Source organism: Neophocaena asiaeorientalis, unplaced genomic scaffold (genome assembly GCF_003031525.2).
Source record: "Neophocaena asiaeorientalis asiaeorientalis breed wild unplaced genomic scaffold, Neophocaena_asiaeorientalis_V1.1 scaffold30, whole genome shotgun sequence".
NCBI classification, from domain to species: Eukaryota; Metazoa; Chordata; class Mammalia; order Artiodactyla; family Phocoenidae; genus Neophocaena; species Neophocaena asiaeorientalis.
This window is the reverse complement of record NW_020174923.1, coordinates 15,373,235-15,397,537: the sequence shown is the minus strand read 5'-3', so window position 1 is coordinate 15,397,537 and position 24,303 is coordinate 15,373,235. Positions and strand designations below refer to the sequence as shown.

Here is a 24,303-nt window from a genome sequence, read left to right as displayed (position 1 = left end):
TCAGTGGACAAGAGCAATAATGGAAGCAGCTTTGCCACCAGGCTCCCAAAGCAGTGGGAAGACTGAGGGCAAAGAGTACAACCTAACTGGGTGAAAAGCAAGCCCTCTGAAACGTTGGCTTGTGTCCCTGAAGGCCCTGACTGGAGAGTCTGTCCTGGAGAAGGAGTGGAAGGAGGGGGTGAGAACAGCGGCCCCTCCCATCCTCTAACTCTGTTCTGTGTTCCTCCACATATGGCTCCATCTCCTGTCATAACACAAGGTACACTTTTTGATAATCCTGGTTACATGTCTGTCTCTTTAGACTCTTGAGTCCCTTTTAGGCAAAGCGTGTCTTTTTTTCTTTAATTAATTAATTAATTTATTTTTGGCTGCGTTGTGTCTTTGTTGCTGTGCGGGCTTTCTCTAGTTGTGGTGTGCAGGCTTCTCATGGCGGTGGCTTCTCTTTGTTGTGGAGCACGGGCTCTAGGCACATGGGCTCTAGGTGCATGGGCTTCAGTAGTTGTGGTGCACGGGCTTCAGTATTTGTGGCGCACAGGCTTAGTTGCTCCGTGGCATGTGGGATCTTCCCGGACCAGGGAACGAACCCGTGTTCCCTGCACTGGCAGGCAGATTCTTAACCACTGCGCCACCAGGGAAGTCCCCAAAGCCTGTCTTGATCATCTTTGTATTCCCAGAATCTAGTTTAGAACCTGGCACATAGTAGGCACGCAGAAAATCTTTGAATACATAAATATGCCTTGAACTTGGGAGTGTTCCTTTACCTAGAATACCTTTTTCTCTCCACAAATTTGTCCTATCACTTTCTCCAAAACATAACTCAAGACGCGCCTCCTGGAAGAAGCAGGTATTGGTTCATTAGTTCATTGTTTGAGTATCAGAAGGTTACTGAGCACCTACTATGTGCTAGGCATTTTCTAGGCACTGGAGGACTGTGATGTACAAAAGAGATAAGGGGTCCATGTCCCAAGTTGCCAGTGACCACATCCTCCCCGCACCCCGCCTCTGTAACCCTTAGCAGACCGCATCCTTATCCGACAGTTTAGCGAAATTTACAAAATTTAGCAAGTTTGTAAGCACTCAGTGCTCCTGGCATCCATAGTGCCTGGGACTTGGTCATCGGTCAAATATTATTCATTGTGTGCCCAGCATCATGGGAGACAAGTGTAGAAGATCTGGCTTTGCCTTCAAAAAGCTCACGGCCTCAATGGGGAGGCAAATTATTTGTTTATAGGATCACTGGAAACCCCAGGAAGCCACAGTCAGGGAAGATCTTGGGTTATCAATATCACAGCCTCTGGGAATTCAGTGGGTCCCGTTGGTTCTCTTGACCAAGGGCTACTTTCTGATTATTAACTGGTTTTCTAAATATGTGAGTCACATCTTCCCACTTGATCATAAGCTCCTCAAAGAAAGAGACATCATGGTATCATGTTTGGTAGCCACTTTCCCAGATTCCCATCTCAGCATCTGATACAGGCCAGGACATGAATAAAGGAGTGAATGAATGATCACTACCGTTGACAGGCACTCATCACTGGGTGTCTTATTGAGACACAACCAGAAGCCTGGCATGAATGGTTTTTTTAGTTCTGGTAGGTAAAGGAGAGGGAAGGAGTGTTCCTTTGCCATTGTAGTGCCTCTCTTTTGCTAAACGTTACCCTTAGAGTGTGGGTGTTTTCTACAAGAAAATACTGAGACTTAAATCCAGAAGAGTGTGAATTTGACAGAAGGCACTTGTCTTCCGAGTTCCATTCAGGTACCTCTTTTTTAAAAAATTTTTTTTAAATTAATTTATTTTTGGCTGTGCTGGGTCTTCGTTGCTGCACGCGGGCTTTCTCTAGTTGTGGCGAGTGGGGGCTACTCTTCGTTTCGGTGTGCGGGCTTCTCATTGCGGTGGCTTCTCTTGTTGCCGAGCACGGGCTCTAGAACGCAGGCTCAGGAGTTGTGGTGCACGGGCTTAGTTGCTCCGCAGCATGTGGGATCTTCCCGGACCAGGGCTCGAACCCGTGTCCCCTGCACTGGCAGGCGGATTCTTAACCACTGCGCCACCAGGGAAGCCCTCCGGGTACGTCTTAACTGATTATTTGTGCCGGTTATTGCTTGGTGGTTTAAATGGGTGAGATCTATTTCAGGGAATCTCAAATTACATGTAAGCTTGTGGGGAGAGAAGAGCGTTGCCCTGTCCCTTCTGCTTCCTTCCTCTCTGGCTCCCGGCCTGCTCCTGGCATCACTTACTGCTTCTCTAGGATAGTTTTTACCAGAACGTTCTCTAGAGCCAATGCTTTAGGGCCTAGGTTTTCATCCAACGGGTTGTACTGTTTGTTGCCTCCTTGCGTGTGCTTTGCAGTCCTGGAGGCTAATGTCACTTGCATTTGTTTGTTGATGTTGTGGCCATCTGTAACCTCTCTCAAAACCTGGGTGCTTTGAAGTTCAGTATGCAATAAAAAGTTCATTCAAAAGATGTGGAATCATGAAAATGAGTTTACAGACATGTTAAACAAAGGATCATTTCCTGCTTCCTGTACTTCTTTCTCAAAAAAAATGTATTTCTCTGAGGAATTTATGTCACCACTAAAACTACAGAAGAGTGAAAGGAAGGACAGGCCTGGGTCAGAAAGAGGGTGAGATTCCTGAGGAGACAACTTTGGCAAAGACCCAGCCTTTTGTCTTAATTGAGAGCTTAGGGTCTAAGGGGAGAATTGAAGTCAGAAAGATGTAGGGACAGATCTCGAGTTCTTACGATTAATGGTTTGAACCCAGCATTTCTAGAGGGGACGGCTCCAAACGGATCACCTCGGCCTCCAGTGGTGCGAGGACTGGGGCCATGGTGGAGGACTGGGTTGGAGCCAGTGGGGTCCAGCCTCCAGGCAGTGACTGGGGCCGACAGATGCCTCTTGTCCACTTGAGGTAGAAGAGGAGAGACACGGAGAGGAAAGCGAAGAGGAGAGGAACAGATAAGGGGGCAGAGCATCACTAAAGCTGTCTCGCGGCCCCATCAGTGGCTTGCCCACTGCCATACTGGCTTTCTTTCCACTGGTGACCTTCTGATGTGAGCAGAGGTTGAGTTCCAAGCCTCAAGGGGTGTACGGGCAACCCCGCAACTAAGAAAATGTGAGCGCCTGGCGTGGCTTTAAGGTAAGGGAGGTGCCCCTGAGCTGCCAGTGCTCTTTCCTGGCCTGGCCACAGGGAGGCATTTAACCAGGAGGGCAGTCCCCTGGGGCTTAGGGTTCTGACTGGCAACAGCCAAGTGTGCTTGTACATTTCAGAGGTCGGCCTGTCCGTCGCCCGCGTTTTGGTAGAGTAGTGGATCTAGGCTTCTCTCTCCACGCCACAGGGCCTCCTGGAGGGCCTCGGTTCTCTTATTAAAGGAAGGGCAGCCACAGATGATCATTTCTGGTAAATACACTGTCACTTCTCTAATGACAGATGGGACCCCATCAGCACCTTTGTTTCTTGGCATACACACACACAGACGCTGGAATAACACACCCTAGGATCCAAAGCAAAATAAACAGCTTCCCTGGCTGGGGGCAGGGAGGGTTCCTGTTTCTCACGGATCCTCCTTGCTTGGGCAGGGGGCATCCACACGTAATGTACACCCAGACCCCGCAACCTTGCTGGCCTCTATTCTGGGGGGGCAAATATCCCTAGACACTCACTTGCTTATATGACCATTCATGACCATTTAATTACGGCTCCTGTTTAACAATTACGTGACTGTCACTTACTTTTCAGCCGGAGGGCCACTGTGCCTACACCTAGCAGCCACTAAGTCTTAGTCCTAACGATGACAGTGCCATATCCCACCAGCTGACCTTGAGGACCTCAGTGGATGCACATCTAATAAACGGCAAGGCAAGGCTGGTGGGACTGCTGCCCGACGGTCCAGGCAGGGCCGGACTCACCCTCTCTCTTGCATCCTGACCGTGGTTGAGTCTCATGAGTTCTGCAAACCTCTGTTCATAGAGACGGAGCAGCAGCACCAGGCACAAGCCTGAATTCATCAGCTCGTTCTGTGCCTGCATGTGGACGAGGAAGCTCTTAAGTTCATCTGTAAAATACACATGGTCTAAATCATGGGGTGGAGGGTACCAGGCCAAGGGGGGACAAGAAATAGGACAAGAGCCCAAGCCCCAAGGCAAGCCCTGTCCTGGAGGACCAGAGAACAGAGCAGAAGGGGAATCCAGGGTGGAGGCCGGGCAGCCATCCTGGAATCCTTTACTGCCTAGTAGAAGATGCTTGAAAAAGCTCCAGGCTTAGTCCCAGGCCGTGGACATTTACTCCACGGCATATGGGATCTTCCAGGACCAGGGCTTACACCCCTGTCTCCTGCATTGGCAGGCGGATTCTTAACCTCTGTGCCACCAGGGAGTCCCCGTGGACATTTACTGAGCAGCTACCTGCCACGGCCTTGAGCTGGGTGTTTGGAGAACACAGGGCAAAAGGTCTCATCTCCCTGCTGGGACCCCTTCCTGTGATGTGGGAGAGAGCGCCTCATTCATAGATGGCTCCGGTAGCAGCTGGATGTGTCAACGGCCACGAGGGAGATGCGAAGGGGAAGAAAGAGCCTGGTTGCGTGTGACGTGGGGGATGGCATCTTTAGTCCTTAAAGGATGGGAGGGACTTCGGTAGGTGGCTATGGGGGGCGGTCGGGGCCTTTCAGACAGAGGCACTGCATGCTGGCACACACACAGAGGGCAGAGCGTATGTTGGGCAAAATTCTCTGCTCGCTGGTGTGGCTAGAGTATATGGGGAGGGTGTTTTGAATTTTTAAAAAATCTTGGCATGGGCCGGGGAGATGGTAAGGTGGGAGACCATGTTAGGCAGAACTGAGGTGTTTGGACGTCATGCTGTGTATATGTATGTGTGTAGCTGCTGGCCTCTGAGTAGAGAGGTAAACACGATGAGATGTGTGTCTTAGGAAGGCAGGCTTGTCTGTAGGAGAATCTGGGGCACAGGTGCCACGGGGGTGGGAGGGGCACTTGATTCTCCTAGATCCCTCGTTTGCCCAGGGAAAGGGCCTCAGGCCTTAGTTCTGTACGTTTCTCCCTTTACAAATGGGCGTGACGATGGTCTCACCTAGGGGCTCCCCGACTCCCCACCCGCCCTGGCTGTTCTATGATCATTTGACCCCCAGAGAGGGCGTGCCCTGTGAACCTCAGGGCCTTTGCTCATGCTCTGTCTTGTGTGGTCTCTTGGCTTGTTTTGGTACTTCCGTTGTGCATATACTCCTCTGCCGCTCCCCACCTTTCTAAGGCTGTGTGCACGACTTCCTCTACAGCTGTCACAGTGTCACCTCCTTGCAGAAGGCTTCCTGACGATACCCTCATTTGATCTAGTCATTCCCCCCCTGAGTCCTAAGCATTTGTCTTTACTCTGTACACAGCATTTCGCACGTGTTAATGTTTTTGCTTTTTCTCGGTGGGTGAGGTGGATTGTATTTTTCTCACTGGTGCTGAGAGCACGGGGAGGTTCCCAGGGAGGATCTGGCTGTCTGGATGACCACGGTGCCTCTGTCCTCGGCTCCTTTGGGCATCTGTCCTCCAGAGCCTCACCCTGTGGACCTGCATCGACCCTCAGTAAATTCGTGGATTAGTGATGACTCCTCCTTGCCTGCCACTTTATTGCCCCATCTGTCCTCATGTCCAATCTCCAGGGTGGGAGGGTCGGGAATGGGCCAGACGGTGCTCAGGAAGCCCTGGGGGAGTAAAATCCCCTGCAGAGGGCATGGCCCTTGACATCACCCTTGGGAAAGCTCGGCACCATTTTCCCAGGAGAACCGAAGCTCGGACTTGACCCAGTGAGCATCTCAGTGCCTCCTCCTTCCTTCTTCGGTGGCCCGAGGTGCTTCACAGGCCCATCATCCTGTTCCCATCCCGTCGAGGGCAGCTCAGGAAGCTGGCGCAGAACACACCTCTTCCAGGACGAAACAGCTGCCCGAAAAGGTGCCCAAGCTGAGCAAAGATCGATTTGCTCTTCCTTCTGCATTGGGGCCAGCTCCAGATCTTGGTGACCGCTGGCCCCAAGGTCACTGCTCGAGACCCCTCCACCACCCTACAGACAGACCCGTCTTTAAAGGCTCTAGTCAACTGTCCTGAGCGGTTTGCCTCCTATTTTAGCCTTTCTCTCCTGACCTTGGCCTAGAGCAGGCAGAGAGGAAGTTGCTTGTTGCTACGTTTTTTCTGTGTTAATGGCCTCCTCCCATCTTCCCCAAGAGCTGGTGCCTCCTTTGCGGTCTTTCTCAGGAGCCACTGCCTCTGGGAAGCCTTCCCAGACTACCGGTATACTGTTTAGTTCCTCCACACAAACCAAGCCTTGTCCCTCATTCGCTTTTCCTGGTGCGGTGGCCTCCTGTGAGCTCCCGATGGCTCCCTCTCCCCAGCGCTCACTTCGCCAGGAAGCCTTTCTGCTCACAGACACTCTGATGCGTAATGGCAAATCAATCAGCTAGAAAATGGCTTGGAACTATTAGGTTTGTCACAGCGTTCAGGGAAATCATTTACTTTTTATGACTCCATAAGACCTGGAGGCATGCAGATGGGAAAATATCCACTAATGTTTTCTGCAGATCATTTGAAAAGTCACTTCCAGCAGATTGTGTCTCTTCTCTGGTCTGTGGGAGGGAACCTGTTCCTCGGTGCCATAAATCTCACTGGCCCGGCTCCTTTATGTGTGCCCTTTGCAGAGCCTGTGATGCTGGACAAAAGGGCTGGGCCAGCCAATCGGTGCAGGCATTTCATAGTCAGCTCAGAGTCATCCTTTACACTCGGAGCCACAAGTGGGAGGGATTTGTTATCAGAAAGAGTTCCGTCCATGGTATTTGTTCGGTAAGGGCAGAATGAGCTAGTTTTTGGAGCGTTATTTACTGGAGCTGCTCCCTCCCCTCCCAGCCCCAACCCAGTTGCATCACCCTTTCCTGCCCACGTGCAGCAGCAGAGGTGGGGATGGGCGTTGGGAGACTTTCAGGGGAGGGAGAGGCATGTGAAGCAGTGGACGGGGGCTCGGGAGCACTCAGCCCACCTGCCAGATGTTTTTCTTCCTATTCTCCTGCCCCTTCATTTTGTTAAAATTCACTTCAGTCAAGAGATTTGCTACGGGTGAAAATTCTCAACACAATCCATTTGAAGAAACAGCCTGGCTGAACGTTCTGTCAAGTCTTCAGATATATTCATGGGATGCTCCCAGGAGTGAGGGTGATTAGGTGACTGCGTGTGTCCAAGGACATCTGTCTGAGGCCAGGATGGAACGAGTCAGGCCTGTGCTTCTGAGCAATGACAGCCAGAGGCCCTCTGAGCCCCTCCTGTGCGGCAGGGCCAAGGGCACGTCTCCATCACACAGGGGGCCTGGGCCCCCAGAATAGGCAGCCTGGGGCCACCGTGCCCTGCGATGTTGGGCAGACTTTTAACTGTGCATGGACAAAGGGACTCCATTGATAAACGGGGAGAAGTAGCCTCTGTTCTGCCTGTTTCTCAAGGCATTATGGCAAAATGAGCTAATACGAGTGGACATGATATTTTGCAAAACCGAGAAAACATCCAACAAGAGGCAAGAGCTAAAATTCAGGGCAAGGACCACATGTGCCTCGCCTGCCCCTGCCCTGTGCCTAGCCCATGCCTGGTATATGGTATGTGCTCAATAAATATATGCACAGATGAAAGAATGAGGAAAAAATGTATAATTTTGGACCAGTGATGACTGTTGACTCTAGTGGCCCCAACTTTAACATGTATCAGGATTACTGAAAAGGCCTTTTAAAATACAGTTGCTGGGCACCCCTTTCCCCAGATTCTTATTCAGTGGGTCTGAGTGTGGCCCAAGAATGTGCATTTCTAATGAATTCCTAGGTGATGCTATTGCTAGTGGTCTGGGGACCACCCATCTTTGAGAACCCCTGCTTTAAACTAAGGATCAACAGTTGGTAGCCAGTAAGCTGCATCCGGCCTGTGGATGTACTCTGGTTGGAAGGAAGGAAGGAAAGAAGGACAGACATGTACTTCTTCCGTTGGACAGAGTATTCGCAATTTTGCCACAATGGCCACCACTCCCAACTGATGCCACTTGGGAGATTCTGATCATTTGTTCATCTGCCTGGCCTCTATGGCATTTGAGTGTACAATCTGTGACCTAAACTTTTCTTAAACCTGTTTTCTCCTGGTCCATTTTGCAACCTGGAATGTTCCTTGGAGCTCTACCTGCTGTCATCCTGGAGTTCTTCCTTCCACTCAGAAACCAATCAACCAACCAGTCAGTCAAGCGTGAGTCCCACATCCAGGTTAAAGAGCACATGGGAAGATGTGGGGCTGCTTCGCGGGCAGCACTGCTGGGAGGTGGGTGGTGGGTGTGGAATGCCTGCTGGGCTGAATTTTCAGGCATCTTTTTTTTTTTTTTTTTTTTTTTTTTTTGGGCAGGGGGGCCTCCCCCCTCTTTTTTTTTTTTTTTTTTTTGCGGAACGCGGGCCTCTCCCTGTTGTGGCCTCTCCCGTTGCGGAGCACAGGCTCAGCGGCCATGTCTCACGGGCCCAGCCGCTCTGCGGCAGGTGGGATCTTCCCGGACCGGGGCACGAACCCGCGGCCCCTGCATCGGCAGGTGGACTCTCAACCACTGCGCCACCAGGGAAGCCCTCAGGCATCTCTGAGTTAGGGCGGGGGTGAACTGCTGCCAGCCAGTGACTGGACCACTGGATGCCCGTAGCCCAAGGCGCTTAGTCCAGGTCCTGGGCACCCCCCCACTCCGGCTGCTTTAGCCTCAGGGGGCCGCTCTCCAGGCCTATAGGAGCTCCTAATCTAGCTGCTCCAAGTCTGGTAACAAGCCTTGACCCTACGGGGCCCAAGGGAGCCGCTCAGTGTCTGAGAGATGGAGGGATAATCGAATTTCAGTGTTAGAGGCCACAGGCAGCAATGAACCAAACCAGGAAAACATACACTAATCCGAGCCCATGCGCACCTCAGAGACCACTGAGAGTGCGGACTGGGCACCTGCTGGGTGTGTCCACAGCCAGTGGTCAGAGGCTGGGTGAGGTGTCTGTCTCCCACGTGAGTAGAGGGTTTTGCCCTCAAGAGCCTCTGCCGTGGAGGGCTCACTCTTTTTCCTCTCCGGTCTTAAATGGCTCCTCTGTGGGGAGGGTCTCTCTGGTCCTGAGAGCAGGTCAGGCCTCTCTGCGCTGTGTCCACAGCTGCTCGTCCACCCCCTGCTCTGATCCTCCCACACCGGGGTCCCTGCCTGCTGGTCCACTTCCCCACTATACGTCAGTGACTGTGTTGACCGTGGGCACTGCTGTATCTCCCAGCACAGTATCTGGCATACAGCAGGCACTCAACATGTGTCTTAAAAGTTTGGGCTTTCCTGGTGGCGCAGTGGTTGAGAGTCCACCTGCTGATGCTGGGGACGTGGGTTCGTGCCCCGGCCCAGGGGGATCCCGCGTGCCGTGGAGCAGCTGGGCCCGTGGGCCGTGGCCGCTGGGCCTGCGCGTCTGGAGCATGTGCTCCGCAGCGGGAGAGGCCACAGTGGTGAGAGGCCTGCGTACTGAAAAAAAAAAAAAAAAAAGTTATTGAGTTAAACTTCTGTGTTATGTGTATTTTTCCACACTTAAAAAAAAAAAAAAAATTGGCCCCTGGTCCCATCCCAGACTAATTAAATCAGAATCTCCGGGGCTGAGCCCAGGCATCAGTATTTTAATAGAAAAAAAAAAAAACACACACACATGCAGCTAAATGTTAATTTCAATTATGGGAGACTTTTGTGTGTTTGTGATTTTTATAACTAAGGAAAACCAAAAAAAATCTAAATGTGAAAAATGCACAAGAAAATAAGTTAGTGAGTTAGTTTGCTAGTCAGTGAGTTGAGGTTAAGTGCAGGCCAGTCTGAGCGGAAACCAGTTCTAAGCCTCTTCTGGTTTTGACCCTCTCTGGGTACATGTCTGCGTTTGGCATCAGCTACCCCACTTCTCAAGAAGGGAACCCATTTGCCAAGGAGTGAACGGCGTTGAGGGTTGGCTTAGAGGGCCCAGAGGAACCAGGGTTTGGGAGTCGGAAGAAGGGCCTGGACCTCAGAAGCACAGGTGTGCACATCAGCCTCCAAGGGTCAAGGGTCTCCCACCTGGGGACGAGCGGAGATTGTATTCCATCCTTGTTATCTTTGTGCTAAATGACAGTTACTCTGGTCTTCATCCATGGAGAGTTTCTGAACTTGTCGAAGTCACACTTCCCTAGTGTCTCAAGTTTAACTCAGACTGTTAGCAAACAGACAGCAGTGAATTCACCACGGGCCATCGGAACAGAACTGCTGTAAAAGTGCGAGCCGAACTGCTTTCCATCAGCAGATAAATATTGCACGTTGGTTCTTGGGACCTTTGTTCTCCCACCAGGGTGGGTCTGTCAATCTCGTTTCTTCCTGTGATTATAATGAAGGGCATTTTCAAAAGGCTTTGACAGCCTGTCAAGTTCTCACTGAAACTAATTTGAACTCTCTTCTGCCTCTATGTCGTGTAATTACCGTGCTGGATATTTTCCATTTTCCCCTCCAGATACACTTTCCACCCTGCTCTGTGGCCCATCATTGGCTCCCCACTGGGTTCAACCAATGGGAGACCCTAGCTGGAGACCAGAGGGCGGGAGAAGAGAGAGGGGCTGGGGTAGTTATTCCCCTCGTTCCCTCTCTGCTGGGCAGTGGTGTGGCCATGGCAGCTTTCCCCTACTGAAGGTCGCAGGCTGGTGGTGACTCTCTCCTGTAGCAACAGCCCTCCTGATAACTGCCCCCTCCCCTTGTCACTCCAGGCCTAGGGGTGGTCAATTGCCGGTCCCAGAGTGCCTAATCATTCCTCGTTGCTTTTACTATCCACATTTTGGCCCTTTATTCAGCTCTCATCACTCGCCCCTTGTGCATGTGCCATCATCTCTTTCCTGCCCAGACCCTGGCTGACACAATTACTTTCACGGTTCTTTTTAGAATATGCTCATAGCCCATTCTCTCAGCTGGTAGGATGCAGTGAGGCCGAGGTTACAGGTATGACCCCTGGGGGGGCCAGCTGGCTTTGTTCCGTGATGGATTCTGGCTTGGTCCGGGTACCCTTAGCTTTCTCCCTTGAGTCTAAAGAGGTCAGGCATCTCTGGGGCTGTAATATGACGGTCCTCATTCACCAAGAATCTTCTCTGCTCAGGCACTGTCTTAGGTGATGTACTGGGGTCCTTTCCTACATCCAATCCTTCGGGGTAGGAATTATCATCTCCCACTTCCTACAGATGAGAGAACTGAGATATCCAGGGTTGGTGTAGTTTCCTCAAGGCCACAGGGCCACTCTGGGGAAGGGAATAGGATTTAGGTTCACATCTTAGTCAAAGTTGGTGTGCTTTTTGGCGGGGTGGGCTGCCTCGGGCTACACGCATGCACACATTTTTGTGCAACTGGAAAAAGCTGCTGTTAGAGAGCCAGTTCTACAAGCGCCACTGGTGAGCCAGCTGTATGTGGTGGCGGCAGCAGCTTCGCAGAGGGAGAACAAGGTGAAAATGCTTGGGACCAACAGGGGTCTTTACTAGACAAGACTTTCCCCTGGGCTGCATGGAGGTGGTGATCCCTGCAGAATATGCTGGTGGGATCCGGGTAACCCGGCCTTGCCTGGTCTTGTCCTTCCCGGGAAGTCCCGCAGGCTCCACTCCCTGAAATAATCCATTCTTTGAAATGACCTCAGAGAAGCTGTCTGCATCTAGCTGGCACCCTGACCTCAGGCACTCAAGAGGGCCTGGTTCCTTTCAGTTGTTTGACTGCAGCATCCTCAGGGTCCAAGAATGTGAGTCGCTTCTGTTTCTCATCTCAGATCTCAGGGCCTGGGGGTTACGACTGAGTGATTTGAGACCCTCAGGCCTCAAAATGTAGGGACTCAAAATACTGAATTGTTTTCTCAGGAAACTACTTTTTTCTTCCTTTCTCTCCGCCTCCCTCCCCTCAACTTCCTGACGCCCAATCTTCAAGGCTGGGATGGCGTTATGTCCATTATATCACACTTATTGGTTATGCTGCTCAAATCTCCATTCTTTTCTCCCTTCTCTCCTTCCCTTCTTTCTCTCTCTCTCTCCTTCCCTCCCTTTCCTTCCTTCCTTTCATCCTTTCTTCCTTTCTTGTCTAGCAACCTTAGGATTTTAAAAAGGTAACTACAGGATTGCCCACACTCACGGGCACCATTTTGACTCAGCTGTGCTTTTTGCAAAAAAAGGTCTGGATACAGACAAGCTAATGATCTGAAAGCCAAAGTGACTCCTCTGAAGAGTGACATTTTAGTTGCTAACAGTGATTTTATAGTTTTTAAATTATGTGCTTTACAGTCGTGATTATTAATCATGTTTTTCCTAATTGTGTGATGAGGGAGGTCAGTCTTGAATTTTAATGGTAATGATGGGCTCTCTTCTTTTGATAAAATATCTACTGACTGCTTATGTGGTTCAAGGCATCTTCCAGATCAGCACCACCACCCAGTAGAAATACAGTCTGAGCCACCAATGCAAGCCATATATGTAACCTGAAAATTTCTAGGAGCCACATTAAAGTAGTAAAAAGAAACTGGTAAAATTAATTTCAGCAATATATTTTATTTAACCCAGTATATTTTAAATGTTATCATTTCAACACATAATTAATATAAAATTATTTATGTGATATTTTACTCTTTTTTTTTTATACTGAGCCTTTGAAATTTGGTGTATAACACAACACATCTCAGCTGGAAGTAACCACTTGTTCGTGAGCTACCTGTGGCTTGTGGCTTCTATATTGGGCAGTACAGCTCTAAAGAGAAGATTGTTTGCCTGAGAATTGGGCGGTGAACTATTATCCTGGGCATAAATCACCTTCCCACCTAAGGTTAACTCTTTCACAGTATTAGAACTTCAATCCAAATGCCCCAGGAGAATTAATTCACGAGGTGTTAAAAAGCACCTTTTTAACCAGTAGGGGAATTCCCTGGTGGTCCAGTGGTGAGGACTCGGTGCTTTCACTGCTGAGGACCTGAGTTCAGTCCCTGGTCGGGGAACTAAGATCTCACAAGACGAGCAGCACAGCCAAAAAAAAAAAAAAAGCACACAGTAGGTGCTTACTACATGGTTTTAAACCTTGAGCAAAGCAGTTCCTTGTTACCCCAGAGTTACTTGATAATATAAATTGGAGACTATTTCCTCCAAGACCCTAATTTTTTTCTCTTGTTATTAAATTATTTCAGCAAATTTGGGCATGAAGCTTGCCAGACTATTCCTGTTTCTGTGTGTCCAGTCAGCTACCGTAGCTTCCTACTTTGTCCCTGACGGCAGTGGGACCTTAGCAACCAAGCAACCAAGGGCAACCAAGTCTTCCAACTCTCCAGTGGTCCAATTTAGTAACAGACCTTCTCAGAGAAGCGAGCTAAATTAGGAGACTCCCAGACTCACCCCCTGCACAGGGCTTCTACGTTCCTTGTATCAGGGCAAGTTTCTTCCTACCTTGTGCCTCTACCCGACTCTAGCCTGTGGACCCAGAGCGGGTGTGAGCAGCTCTTACCCGGGACTGCTGGTGCTTCTGGTAGAACTCGGCCACATTAAAATCATCCAGGTCGACCAGCAGGCTTTGTTTACACATCTCACAGGTTTTCACAGCGCCAAGATCTGCTCCTTAAATTAAAGAATTTTGTTACACGTAACCCTTTTGGTGTTGACATTTTGCGAGCGAATTTGTGTGTGTGTTAGGAATTCTGCATTTCAGTGGCCTTCCTTTTTAAAGTCAGTCAGTTTTCTTTTCTTCAGGCTCAAGGTAGAAAATGACCTTGAACCTGAGATCCAAAAAATTTCCTTTGTCATCATTTTCATTATTATGCAAGCTTCCTGTGAGTGAAATTCCCAGGAATTTCACCTGTTTTAAATAACAGGTCTTGCTTTGTGTTTAAATATAAACATATTGGTTCATAAAATTAGAATTACTACACGGAGGCTGAGAGTCGGTAACACAAGTGTTTGCCAGAAGAGTGAATATTATGTCTATGTTACTGTTGTTTTTCCTGGCAGATCTAACACCGGTCCGAGCAAATAAATTAGTAAGGACCGAATTGGTGGCAGAAGCTATCCTCGATCTGTGGCTTAAAAATCTGTCTTACTCCTGCCCAGGTGACTTGCCACCTGAGAAGAGTGAGGGACCCTGGGGCCATGTGTGGGCACTGGTATGGCAGTATCTGGGGCCAATGCTTGAGCCTGAGTTCAGCCTCATTTGGGAAAGGAAACAGGAGAAGGCTTCCTTTGTTGCTGGTTTGTTGGGTTTTTTTTTAACGTGAATTCTAGATCAGCACTTTTTCCTCCGCTTATCCTATTCCCCAGTGCAAAAGTGGAAGATGCAGATCTGTGGCTGTTACGTCTAAGCAAGCGTGTTGCCATATGCCCTTTCCCCCTGGTGTAGGTGCTGCATTTTGGCTAATGATGTACTAGTGTTTATTTTATGCATTAGAAAACAGAGGACTGGGAATTCCTTGGCGGCCCAGTGGTTAGGACTCTGCACTTTCACTGCAGGGGGCCCCGGGTTCAATCCCTGGTTGGGAACTAAGATTCCACAAGCCAAGAGGTACAGCCAAAAAACAAAACAGAGGACTAATAGGGTTTTATACCCCAGTTCTATTTTTCCCCACTGGGGATACAAAGAAGTAGTAAATAATAGAGAATTTCAAAAGACAAGGATGAACAGCGATCCCTTATCTGCATTTTGTTGACTTGATTTTTTTTTTTTTTTAAGCATCATTCTATAATACTTAAGGCTGTGGAAGGTCCCATGTGTCCTCCAATCTAATCCTGCCAGATCACACCCAGACCAGCATTAGCATTTACAAGCATTTAGCAGTACTTTCATCACACATCTCATGAGTAATTTTTTCTGTGCTAGATGTTTAATTAGCCCACATTTCTCGTAAGATAAAGCAATGCACAGCATAGTCATTAGCGGCTGAGATCCACTTGTTCTTTGCTCTCTGAAGGGCTGGGTACCCTGCTCACTGTGTGGAGATGCATTTAAGTAGCTCGGGCAGTGGGCGCTCCTACATTTCTCCTGCAGACGTGGAGAAAGGGCCTCAGGGAGGAGACAGTTAACGGGATCATCCTGTGTGTTCATCGCCTGATTAAATGGTGTGCTGTGCTTGCTGAGGGGGCGTGGTGACACGCCACGGGGACAGGGTCAAGTTCTAGGTCTCCTGGGCTGTCTGGCACAATGATAACCAAGGAGGAGAACATGGAGGAGAAGCGAAACAGCATCTGGCTCTGGGGTAAAAAGTTCTCAGAAAGGGGAGTCTAAAAGCCTTAGGTCTTTTTGAAGCGAAGTGTTCTTTGCATTGACGTCCTTTTTTTTTTTTTTTTTTTATTTTTTGCGGTCCGCAGGCCTCTCACTGTTGTGGCCTCTCCCGTTGTGGAGCACAGGCTCCGGACGCGCAGGCTCAGCGGCCATGGCTCACGGGCCCAGCCGCTCCGCGGCATGTGGGATCTTCCCGGACCGGGGCACGAACCCGCGTCCCCTGCCTCGGCAGGCGGACTCTCAACCACTGCGCCCCCAGGGAAGCCCTGGCGTCCTATTTTTTTTGTTGTTGTTATTCAAGTTGCTCTTGTTCCCAAATGTTTTGAAGAAATCTCCTGTTCTCTGCCAAGGAAACTACAGCCGACCTACTGACATGGCTGTATTTAGGTTATAACCTCCCTCGGGAGTTGAGAACGGGGTTTCACACCCAGTTACAAGATCTGTTAAAGACAGAGCTGACAAAATGAGCACAATGGGACTCTCTTTATCTAATATGGCGGCAGAAAAATTAGATCACTGCTCTTTTCGTTGCCGCAAAAGGGCAGCTGGGCTCAGCTCCTAGGTGCTACCCCAACCCCTCTCCCCAAGTAAAAGGAAGCAGAACTGGTCTGTCTACCAGCTGCCGTGGCCGCTGTGTGTTTGCTGAGACCCAACCATAGACCCAATTCTAGTTTCCTTCCTCCTGGGAGGCAATCTTAGCATCTCTGCTCAGGCCTCGAGCAGGGGTAAAATTCGACAGCACGTTCCAGGATTCTTCCCTGAGCCTTGAAAACAAAACAAAACAAAACTCATTTCCCTCCCATAATTTGAAGGCAGCTTAGTCCTGCCCCTGTCCTTCGGGGGCTGTGAGCAAGGGCCCCCTTCCCCCCGAGCGACTGCTGCCGTGAGCTGTCGTCAAGGCTGCGAGTCCCACAGGGCGGCGCCTCGTGTTAAGTATGCAGCACGTGTGTCGTTCCTACTTTCCCACCTACCTGATGTTATTTTCACTTTCAGCCATCTTTTCAGGCACTCCGGATGGACAGACCGCAGGCTTCCCACGCAGCCGCAAGGCTCCACGAGGGGATTGGCGGGGGAACCCCCGGCTATCTGACAGATGCGACACAAGTCTCCCTCCTCCTCAGAGTCCTCCTCCAGGAGACTAAGTGGAAAACAAGCCCTCGTCACCAGGAGTCTACACGTTTGCAGTTTCCGCAAATACCAGCTCCCAGAGCGTGGGTCTGAAGATTCTTCCCGGTATGACGGTTACTGATAACAGGGTCAGGGATTCTTTTTCTTTTCTTTTTAGGCCGCAGCAGGCAGGTGGTAGAGGTATTTAAAAATTTTTTTAATTTCCTTTTTTTTAGGCCACACCCCGCAGCATGTGGGATCTTAATTCCCTCACCAGGGATCGAAGCCCGCCCCCGCTGTAGTGGAAGCGCAGAGTCTAAACCACTGGACCATCAGGGAAGTCCCTAGGTTCACGATTTTTAAGTCAGGCTCCTTTGCAGTTATTGATCCGTGTGAGCTAACCAGGAGCATCAGCGCTCCTGTCACACATCCAAAGGTTGGGCAAGAGCTCCAGAGGGAAACTGAGCCAGAGGCTAGGAGCTCTTCTCCCCGCACCCGCCAGGGCCTGCCTTTGAGGTTTGCTTCTAAAACTTGTGAGTTTGATGACTTTGGACAAGGCGCTTGAGCTTTCCAGGTCTCTGTTTCCTCATGTGTAAAGCCATGATGATCCGACTACTGCTACCCACTTATAGGGTCATGGGGCGGCCTGGAGGGGGTGATGAGGGTGAACCTGTTGTGCAGACAATAAAGTGCATCTGGAGTCTGGTAAAGTATTGGCATGTGGAGACCACTCGGTAGATGTTGGTTGGGATGAGTGATGAACCAGTGAACTTGGACGTGAACTCACCAGTAACTCAACCCTTGCCAATAAACTGCTAACATTCCAGAATATAAGCTGCTGGAATGTGATGAAGATGGAATTAATGAAAATGTAAGCAAACGTATTTGTGTCTCATAAATGGTGAGTCAATAGCTGGTTGATGTTCCTGTAGGGAGGCTTTTGAGGAATCTAAGGCTAATTTTTTGTTCTTTAGAATCCTCATGGGCCTAGGGAATCTCTGGTCAAGGAAAGCAAAACTGGCTAGAGACTAAAATCAAAGGAGAGGAAGAAATGGACATTACTGTGGATATAGGAGTGTATGCTCAGTGTCTTAAAAGAGTTTTCTCCCCAAGAAAGGGAAGTTCAATGAAAAGGAACAGAATTATACTATCTCATGGTGGGCACAAATAAAAGAAGAGATATGCCCCGTTTACCAAAGAAAGACTCGATGTCTCCAAGATGTCAGTTCTCCCCCAAATAATCTATAGATTCAATGCAGTTCCAGTGAACATCCCCAAAAGCTGATTTTTAAATGTATATAGTCAAGGACTCTTAAGGAACAAAGTGGGGAGGGAGGCTTTTGCACTTATAAACTTATAAATCTTCAGTCATTGAGATGGTGTGCCTTAGGGAAAAACAACAACAAAAAAACAGAACAGAGAGCCCTGAGACAGACTTATATATTTATAGTTATGTTATGTGACAGATGTGGCTCTGCAGGGGAAAGATCCTGGGACACATTGGTATTCACAATGCATACCTCACACCACAAATTAAATATCACACTTAAGTCCAAAATTCATTTCACATGAAGTCCTAAACGTGCACAGGAAAACTGTAGAGATTTTGGAAGAAAATAGGAAGAATGTCATAATGACCCCAGGTTAGCAAAGGATTTCTTAAGACAACAAGGTACAAATCACAACCTGTAAAGAAGATGGATACAGTTGGCTACATTAAAATTAAGAATTTATTTTCATTAAAAAACATCAAGAAAGAGGAGAGACAAACTACAAATTGAGAAAAGATATTTCCAACACATAACTGTCAGAGAATCAGATTAACAGCTAGACTGTATAAAGGATTTAAATATATATATATTCTAAAAGAAAAATGGGCAGAAGACATAGATAAGCATTTTATAGAAGAAGAAATAGAAATGGTCATTTAACATTTAAAAGAGCCAACAGGGACTTCCCTTGTGCTCCAGTGGTTAAGACTCCCTGCTCCCAATGCAGGGGCCACAGGTTCGATCCCTGATCAGGGAACTAAGATGCCGCATGCCACACAACGTGGCCAAAAAAAATTTAAAAAGAGCCAACAGAACACCTAACCTTACTAACAGTCATGAAAATGTAAATTAAAGCCACGGTATCATTTTACTCCCGTGCGACTGGTGACAATTTGTAAAGCCAATCAATACAAGTGCTGACAAGGATGGACAACAGTATACATCACTGTTGAGACAATACATTGGCATTACTTGTATGGTGGAAGCTGTGCTACCCGCCAGTCCAGCAAGTCCGCTCCTGCATAAATATCCCAGAGAACTCTTCCCATGTGCACCAGGAGATGTTTACAAGAATGTTCATGCAGCACTGTGTACAGAAAACAGTAAAGGACCCAAATGTCCATCGACAGGAGAATGGCGAAATTGTCTGTAGTGGTGAAAGCAAATGCATTAAAGCCCCAAAACATCAACCAGGATGCATCTGGCTAACGATGTAAGGGGAAAAAGCGAGTCACGGAAGAACAGATATTCCATTTCTAGGGAGTTCAAAAATAATAGTAACGTTTCTACAGAATTCAAAAATATATACAAAGTGTTGTTTAGGAATACATATGCTCATATGGTGAAGCCATGAAGCAAAAAAACTTCCAACAAGAAACTAAAAAGCAAAGGAATGATAATTGCAATGCAAGAATGATTTCCAGAGGGTTTAGGGGGTTGGGAGGGAGGAGATGAAGGAGGGAGATGAGGAGATAGAGTGAGTGAGGGGCTCCCAAGCTCCAGTGATGTTCTGTTCGCTGGAAGGTGGGCACAGGGATGCCCGGGTTTTGTTCTGCTTCTAATTCTCTAGAGTGTGCGTATGTTATATGCTTGTTTGTATGTATCAAGCTAACTAATCAAGCAAACATATTTTTTTCTTTTTTTTTTTTAGAGATTTGGGGATGTCTTTATTTTTATTTATTTATTTTTTTTAACTCAAGCGAACATTTTAAAGAGTGTAAGTGGCATTGAGAAATGGGCTTGAAATCTTAAAATAAGGCATATTATAAAATATGAACCAATGTTTACTAAAAATTGCATTTATATGCAAAGATAAAAGACTGGAAAGAGTTTTTTACAGTGCTTTTCTCTGGATTATAGGGTTATTGGTGATTTTTCTTTTAAGTTTATATTTTTAATACTTCCTAAAATGAATAATTCTGAAATAATAAGAAAAGCATAAGGTTTATTGTATACAGAAAAAAAAGACAGTGATAAACGAAGTACACAAATAGTAGCTGTTTAATGCATTACTACACCTAGAAGTGGGTGCATTTTTAAAAGAAGTCATTTTTAGCCCGAAGGCATTGCTTTGGGATGGTGGAGGTCCAGACCCCTGCCAAGTGGGTTTGAAGAGTATTTTTGGGTAGGTGAGGATGGATGGGTGCTGAGACCTTTTGGCCCTTAACCCTGGGTCTGTCTTTTGGTAGTTTGTTTGATATGGAAAAAAAAAAGGTGCTGCTAACAAGGAAATTACTTCATTCCTGCAGTCGAATGATAGACAGGAGTGTGTGAGCATTCTAAGTCGTATCTTTTCCTTCTTTTTGCATTCAGATTCATTGCCATGGAATTTTCCCACTTACAGATGAATATCAATGGGATAATTAATGACCCAGTGAGCCATACTAACACAAAAAAGAGGGCTCGCATTCAAAGAATCACTTTCCAGATCAGTAAGCCAATATCAGGGCATGGTAACACCTATCATAAATTAAATGGTCAAATCCCGACATGGTGTTTAACGACAGCTTTAAAAAGTATTGCATTTCATAGTTGTGAAATATCCCAAAATCATCTCACAAGAAAGGAGAGATCAAAGAAAAGAGCAATTCAAAAAAGATCTTATTTTTCTCTTTCTTGTGCATGAGAAGCAGCACGTAAAATGGAAGCAGTGGTCACCCAGCGTGGCCCTTCAGAGAACTGAGGTAGCTATGGCAACTGTTGGAGACCGGCCTTTTAGTTTGGAAGGTTCAAATTCTAGAACTGTTGGTTGGATTTGCGCAGAGCTCATGGGGGAGAGCTGGTGAACTTCCAAGTGCTGAATGGCTCCTTCTCTGGGGAGATAACAACCATTTCATAAAAAAATCTTGGTTCCTAATTGCTAGGGGGAAAGGGAAGCCCTATGTAGAAGTCAGAAACCCTTGGGACTTCCCTGGAGGTTCAGTGGTTAAGACTCCATGCTTCCACTGCAGGGGGCACGGGTTCGATCCCTGGTCGGGGAACTAAGAAACTGTAAGCTTCAAGGTGCGGCCAAAAACAAACAAGCAAACCCCAAAACCCTTATATTTGGCAAACTTGCCTTTTATTTTCTTTGTTTTTAAAAATTTTATTTATTTTTTATTGGAATATAGTTGCTTGCCTTTCTTAAAGTTATGGTATTCAAGGAAAAAAACACTTTGGGAATACTGAAGAAATTGGGCTGGAACACCAAACGTTTCTTTGTAGAGACATATATTTTAAAAGCAACAAACTAGACAATTTTCTTGAAAGAAGAAATCATTAAAATGTCAAGGAAGGGCCTCCCTTGACTTAGAATCCCCATGACCCTTTAAGGAAAGCACTGCTTATTTTCATGTTAGAGAAATAGAATTTAGAAATATATATGTATATTCATATAATTATGAAAACTCCTCACCTTTCTTGTAATTTCTTGAGTTTCTCAGGGTCTGCCTTTATTTTAGTGGCTTCCTTTTCATCGGTGACGCCAGGGACCTCCATTCTGCTCCCATTGTCATTTTGATTTGGGAACTCAGACACTGCAAAGAAATTAAAAGGTATATTTTCTTGCAGGGACCTGGGCACATGTAAGTGGCCTTGTAAATTCGTTTCTGATGGAGAGGAGCTGGAAGACTCCACCAAGGACAAGCTGCTTTGAGGATTTAGTAAGAGATCTTCTGTATGTAATGGAGCCTCCTGAGATTGGCTTGTTAAAGTAATATGTTCTGCTCCCCTGACATCAAATTCATGCACGCTGTTTACAGGAAAATAACTGTGGTTTTCAGCACTGGCAAATAGATTCCTATTTCTAATGGGGGACAGTGGTTGACGAACATTAAACCTGGAGCTTCCCTCCGAGTCTGAACGGGGAGCTAAGGTAGATGATGTGGACAGGTCTATTGGAGTATCGTCTCTCAGAGCAGAATGCGTGAATGATCCTGGAGTGTTATAGGATGAATTCATTGATGATCTTGGAGCTGTTGGTCTACCAGCAAGAAAACAGCCAAGAGGATTATTAGAATCACTTAAATGGGCCTGCCAATCTCTTTCATAATCATGGGTTCCAGGCCTGTCTTCCATAGAAATAACATCACGAAATACATTTCCAGCATTAAGGTCATCCTCCAGACTGCTTTTGGATTTGGTGTCCCATGAATGAAAGGTCTTCTCATTTTCACTGTCACTGCTGTCTTTCTCTTTAGCAGACCCCCCATCAGGCCGCCCAGGGTCTTGGAATATCCCTTGCCTGATGGAAGGCTGCCCTGTCACTAGCTGCATTGCACTGCTAATTCGTAATGAGCCATGACTGGACTCACTTCTTCTTACAGAATTCGCTCTGCAATTTGCAGGACTTTCTTCAAAACTTTTATTTTTGGCCTGAGTGGCCAATGTCCCAAGAAATCTACTTCTCTTATGATTGGAAGGAGAACGGAGCGGGTGCATACCAGCCAACAAAAGTTCTTCCTCTGCATGGGTTTCCTCTTCAGTGTCATCATTTTCTTCTTCAGAGTTTGAGCATAAAACAGAATAAAAATCTTCATCTCTGAACCGAAACATCCTTCTTCTTGGCCCTTCCAAGGTGGTAGCTACGAGTGGTGGCCCCAAGGACTCGGTCAACTCTTGAGGACTGTTTGTTCCTTGGAAGGCCTGGGATAGGGCTGGGTGTGGTTCCTTCTGGGAGAGAGCACTCAGGTCTTTTTTTTTGGCTTTCTCGGGGGTATTCTCCATCACCGTTATTAGCTGTGAGGATGGGACCAAGTTTCTTCTCTCTCGAGTTGGCCTCTTCAGCTTGGTGTCACTTGCCCACATTGGACCTTCTTGTTGAACGATTGGATCTGTATTGAGAAAAGATAAGCTTATCATTTTACTGTAGGTGCTCACAGATGAGAGACCTCTAACACCAAGGGTGAGGGTCCCATAAGGCAACAAACAAGCCCTGGAGAGGAAAACGGGCATGGTTAAAATGACTGGAGGTACTGAAGGAGTACGGGACAGTTAGTTTCAGTTTACCGCGTATGAACTCTGTTTTGTTTTTGTTTCTTTTTTTTTTTTTTGTCTGTGCCGTGTGACATGCGGGATCTTGGTTCCCTGACCAGGGATCGAATCCTTGCCCTTTGCAATGGAAGCACCGAGTCTTAACCACTGGGCCGCCAGGGAAGTCCCTATGAACTCTCTTTTGTACACTTGTGGAGCTCAGGTTGGCCCTGGGGCAGCACAATGACCCTGAGGATACAGATCCTTTCTGCAGAAGCTCTGGGAAGACTGTCCAGCCCCACATCAGTCAGGGCTGATGATGGGTAAAATCTCTCAAATGATGGTTTCCATACCAGTATTTACTGAGAAGGAAAACCAACACTCCAGGAATGACTACTACAAAACCCACCAGTGCTTTCTCATCCCAATTTGTTCAACATACATTCAGGACACTCCTGCTTCACATACAGCTTTACAAAACATTAAGAAATGTACAGTCTACTCTGGCAGATTGGGAGGAAGGCTCTAGAAGCTGCTGCCCTGTTAAATTGATGATCATGGTTACATTTACTACTCAGTGCAAATAAAAATCATAACCCTCTGATGAAATCATGATCTCCTCTTTGTCACTAGCCCCTAGTCAGTTTGTAACCTCTGACTGTGATAGAATTCCTCTCCGTTGCCCCCTGAATCTAAAGTATGAGGAGATGTAGAAAGAGGAGAGAGGTCAAGTGCCCAAAGGGGTAGGAATGTCTATGGGTGAAATGGTTTGGTCAAAACTTGCCTTATAAAAATAATGCATAAGCACTATTGAGGGCACCATGCTAATTGTGTTACATGTACACAGTTAGGCTCACAACCCTGTGGAACAGGTGCCACAATCACACCACATCATAAGTGAGAGCACCAAGGCTTAGGGAGTCACATAAGTTGCCCAAGATCCTATTTCCAGTAAGTGATGGAGTGAACATTTGAACTCAGATCTGCCTGATGCTACAGTTTGTAACCACTACCCTGCACTGGCTGGACTAACAATTTCCTTGTAAAAACAAGAATCCACTTCATTCCTAGTGTGTGCACTGAGGGTTTTTACCCTCTCAACGTGGATAGGACACTGGACCTACTTCTCTGATTCCACTGTCCTGTGTTCCCTCCTGCCATTGGCCACCCCCTTCTGCTCCCCCCTCTGCTATCCTGTAGGATCTGGTGAGGCGCTGCCATCCTTATCGTTCGGCTCCCAAAGCGGTTCACCCTGTAGAGTGGACAGGACTCCACAGCTTCGGCAAGGCCTGTGTGGTAACAGCTCAGGCAGGTGAAACAGAAATCCTCCAAGCGTCTGGCTTAGCCGAAGACCAAGTCAATACAGACTTGCTTTAGTGGAGGCGCCTCTCGGGAGCAGCAGTCTGCGTCTCCAACATCCTGATACTCCGTAAGCCTCCTTTTATTGTTAACTGCATGGGACAATCAGGGACGCAGTGAGAATCTTTACTCATCGGCTCTTCTAGAAATCAGTTAAGCTTTCTTATCAGGCCCCTCCTAAGTTTTTATAAACCCCAGTAAGAGACGTAGCAGTGATCCTAGGATGCTCTGGGCGTCTGGCTATGGATGTAAAGGATTGGAGCTGTGTGCCCACCCAGGCTGGGCTGATGGCGTTTTAAGGAACAAATGCTTCTATGTGACAATCTGAATTCTC

The 24,303-nt window shown here is 47.6% G+C and overlaps 1 protein-coding gene across 1 annotated transcript in view; it reads right to left on the bottom strand.

Moving 5' to 3' along the window:
* The window catches only part of MARCHF10 (membrane associated ring-CH-type finger 10), a 78,901-nt gene that overhangs the window by 5,289 nt on the left and 49,309 nt on the right, over nucleotides 1-24,303 (bottom strand). Inside the window, exons 5-8 of the mRNA XM_024761131.1 lie at nucleotides 21,055-22,471; nucleotides 16,254-16,420; nucleotides 13,519-13,628; nucleotides 3,906-4,019 (exon numbers count right to left, since the gene is read on the bottom strand). Of these exons, the coding sequence (XP_024616899.1) occupies nucleotides 3,906-4,019; nucleotides 13,519-13,628; nucleotides 16,254-16,420; nucleotides 21,055-22,471 (1,808 nt within the window). The remainder of the gene's footprint in view (nucleotides 1-3,905; nucleotides 4,020-13,518; nucleotides 13,629-16,253; nucleotides 16,421-21,054; nucleotides 22,472-24,303) is intronic.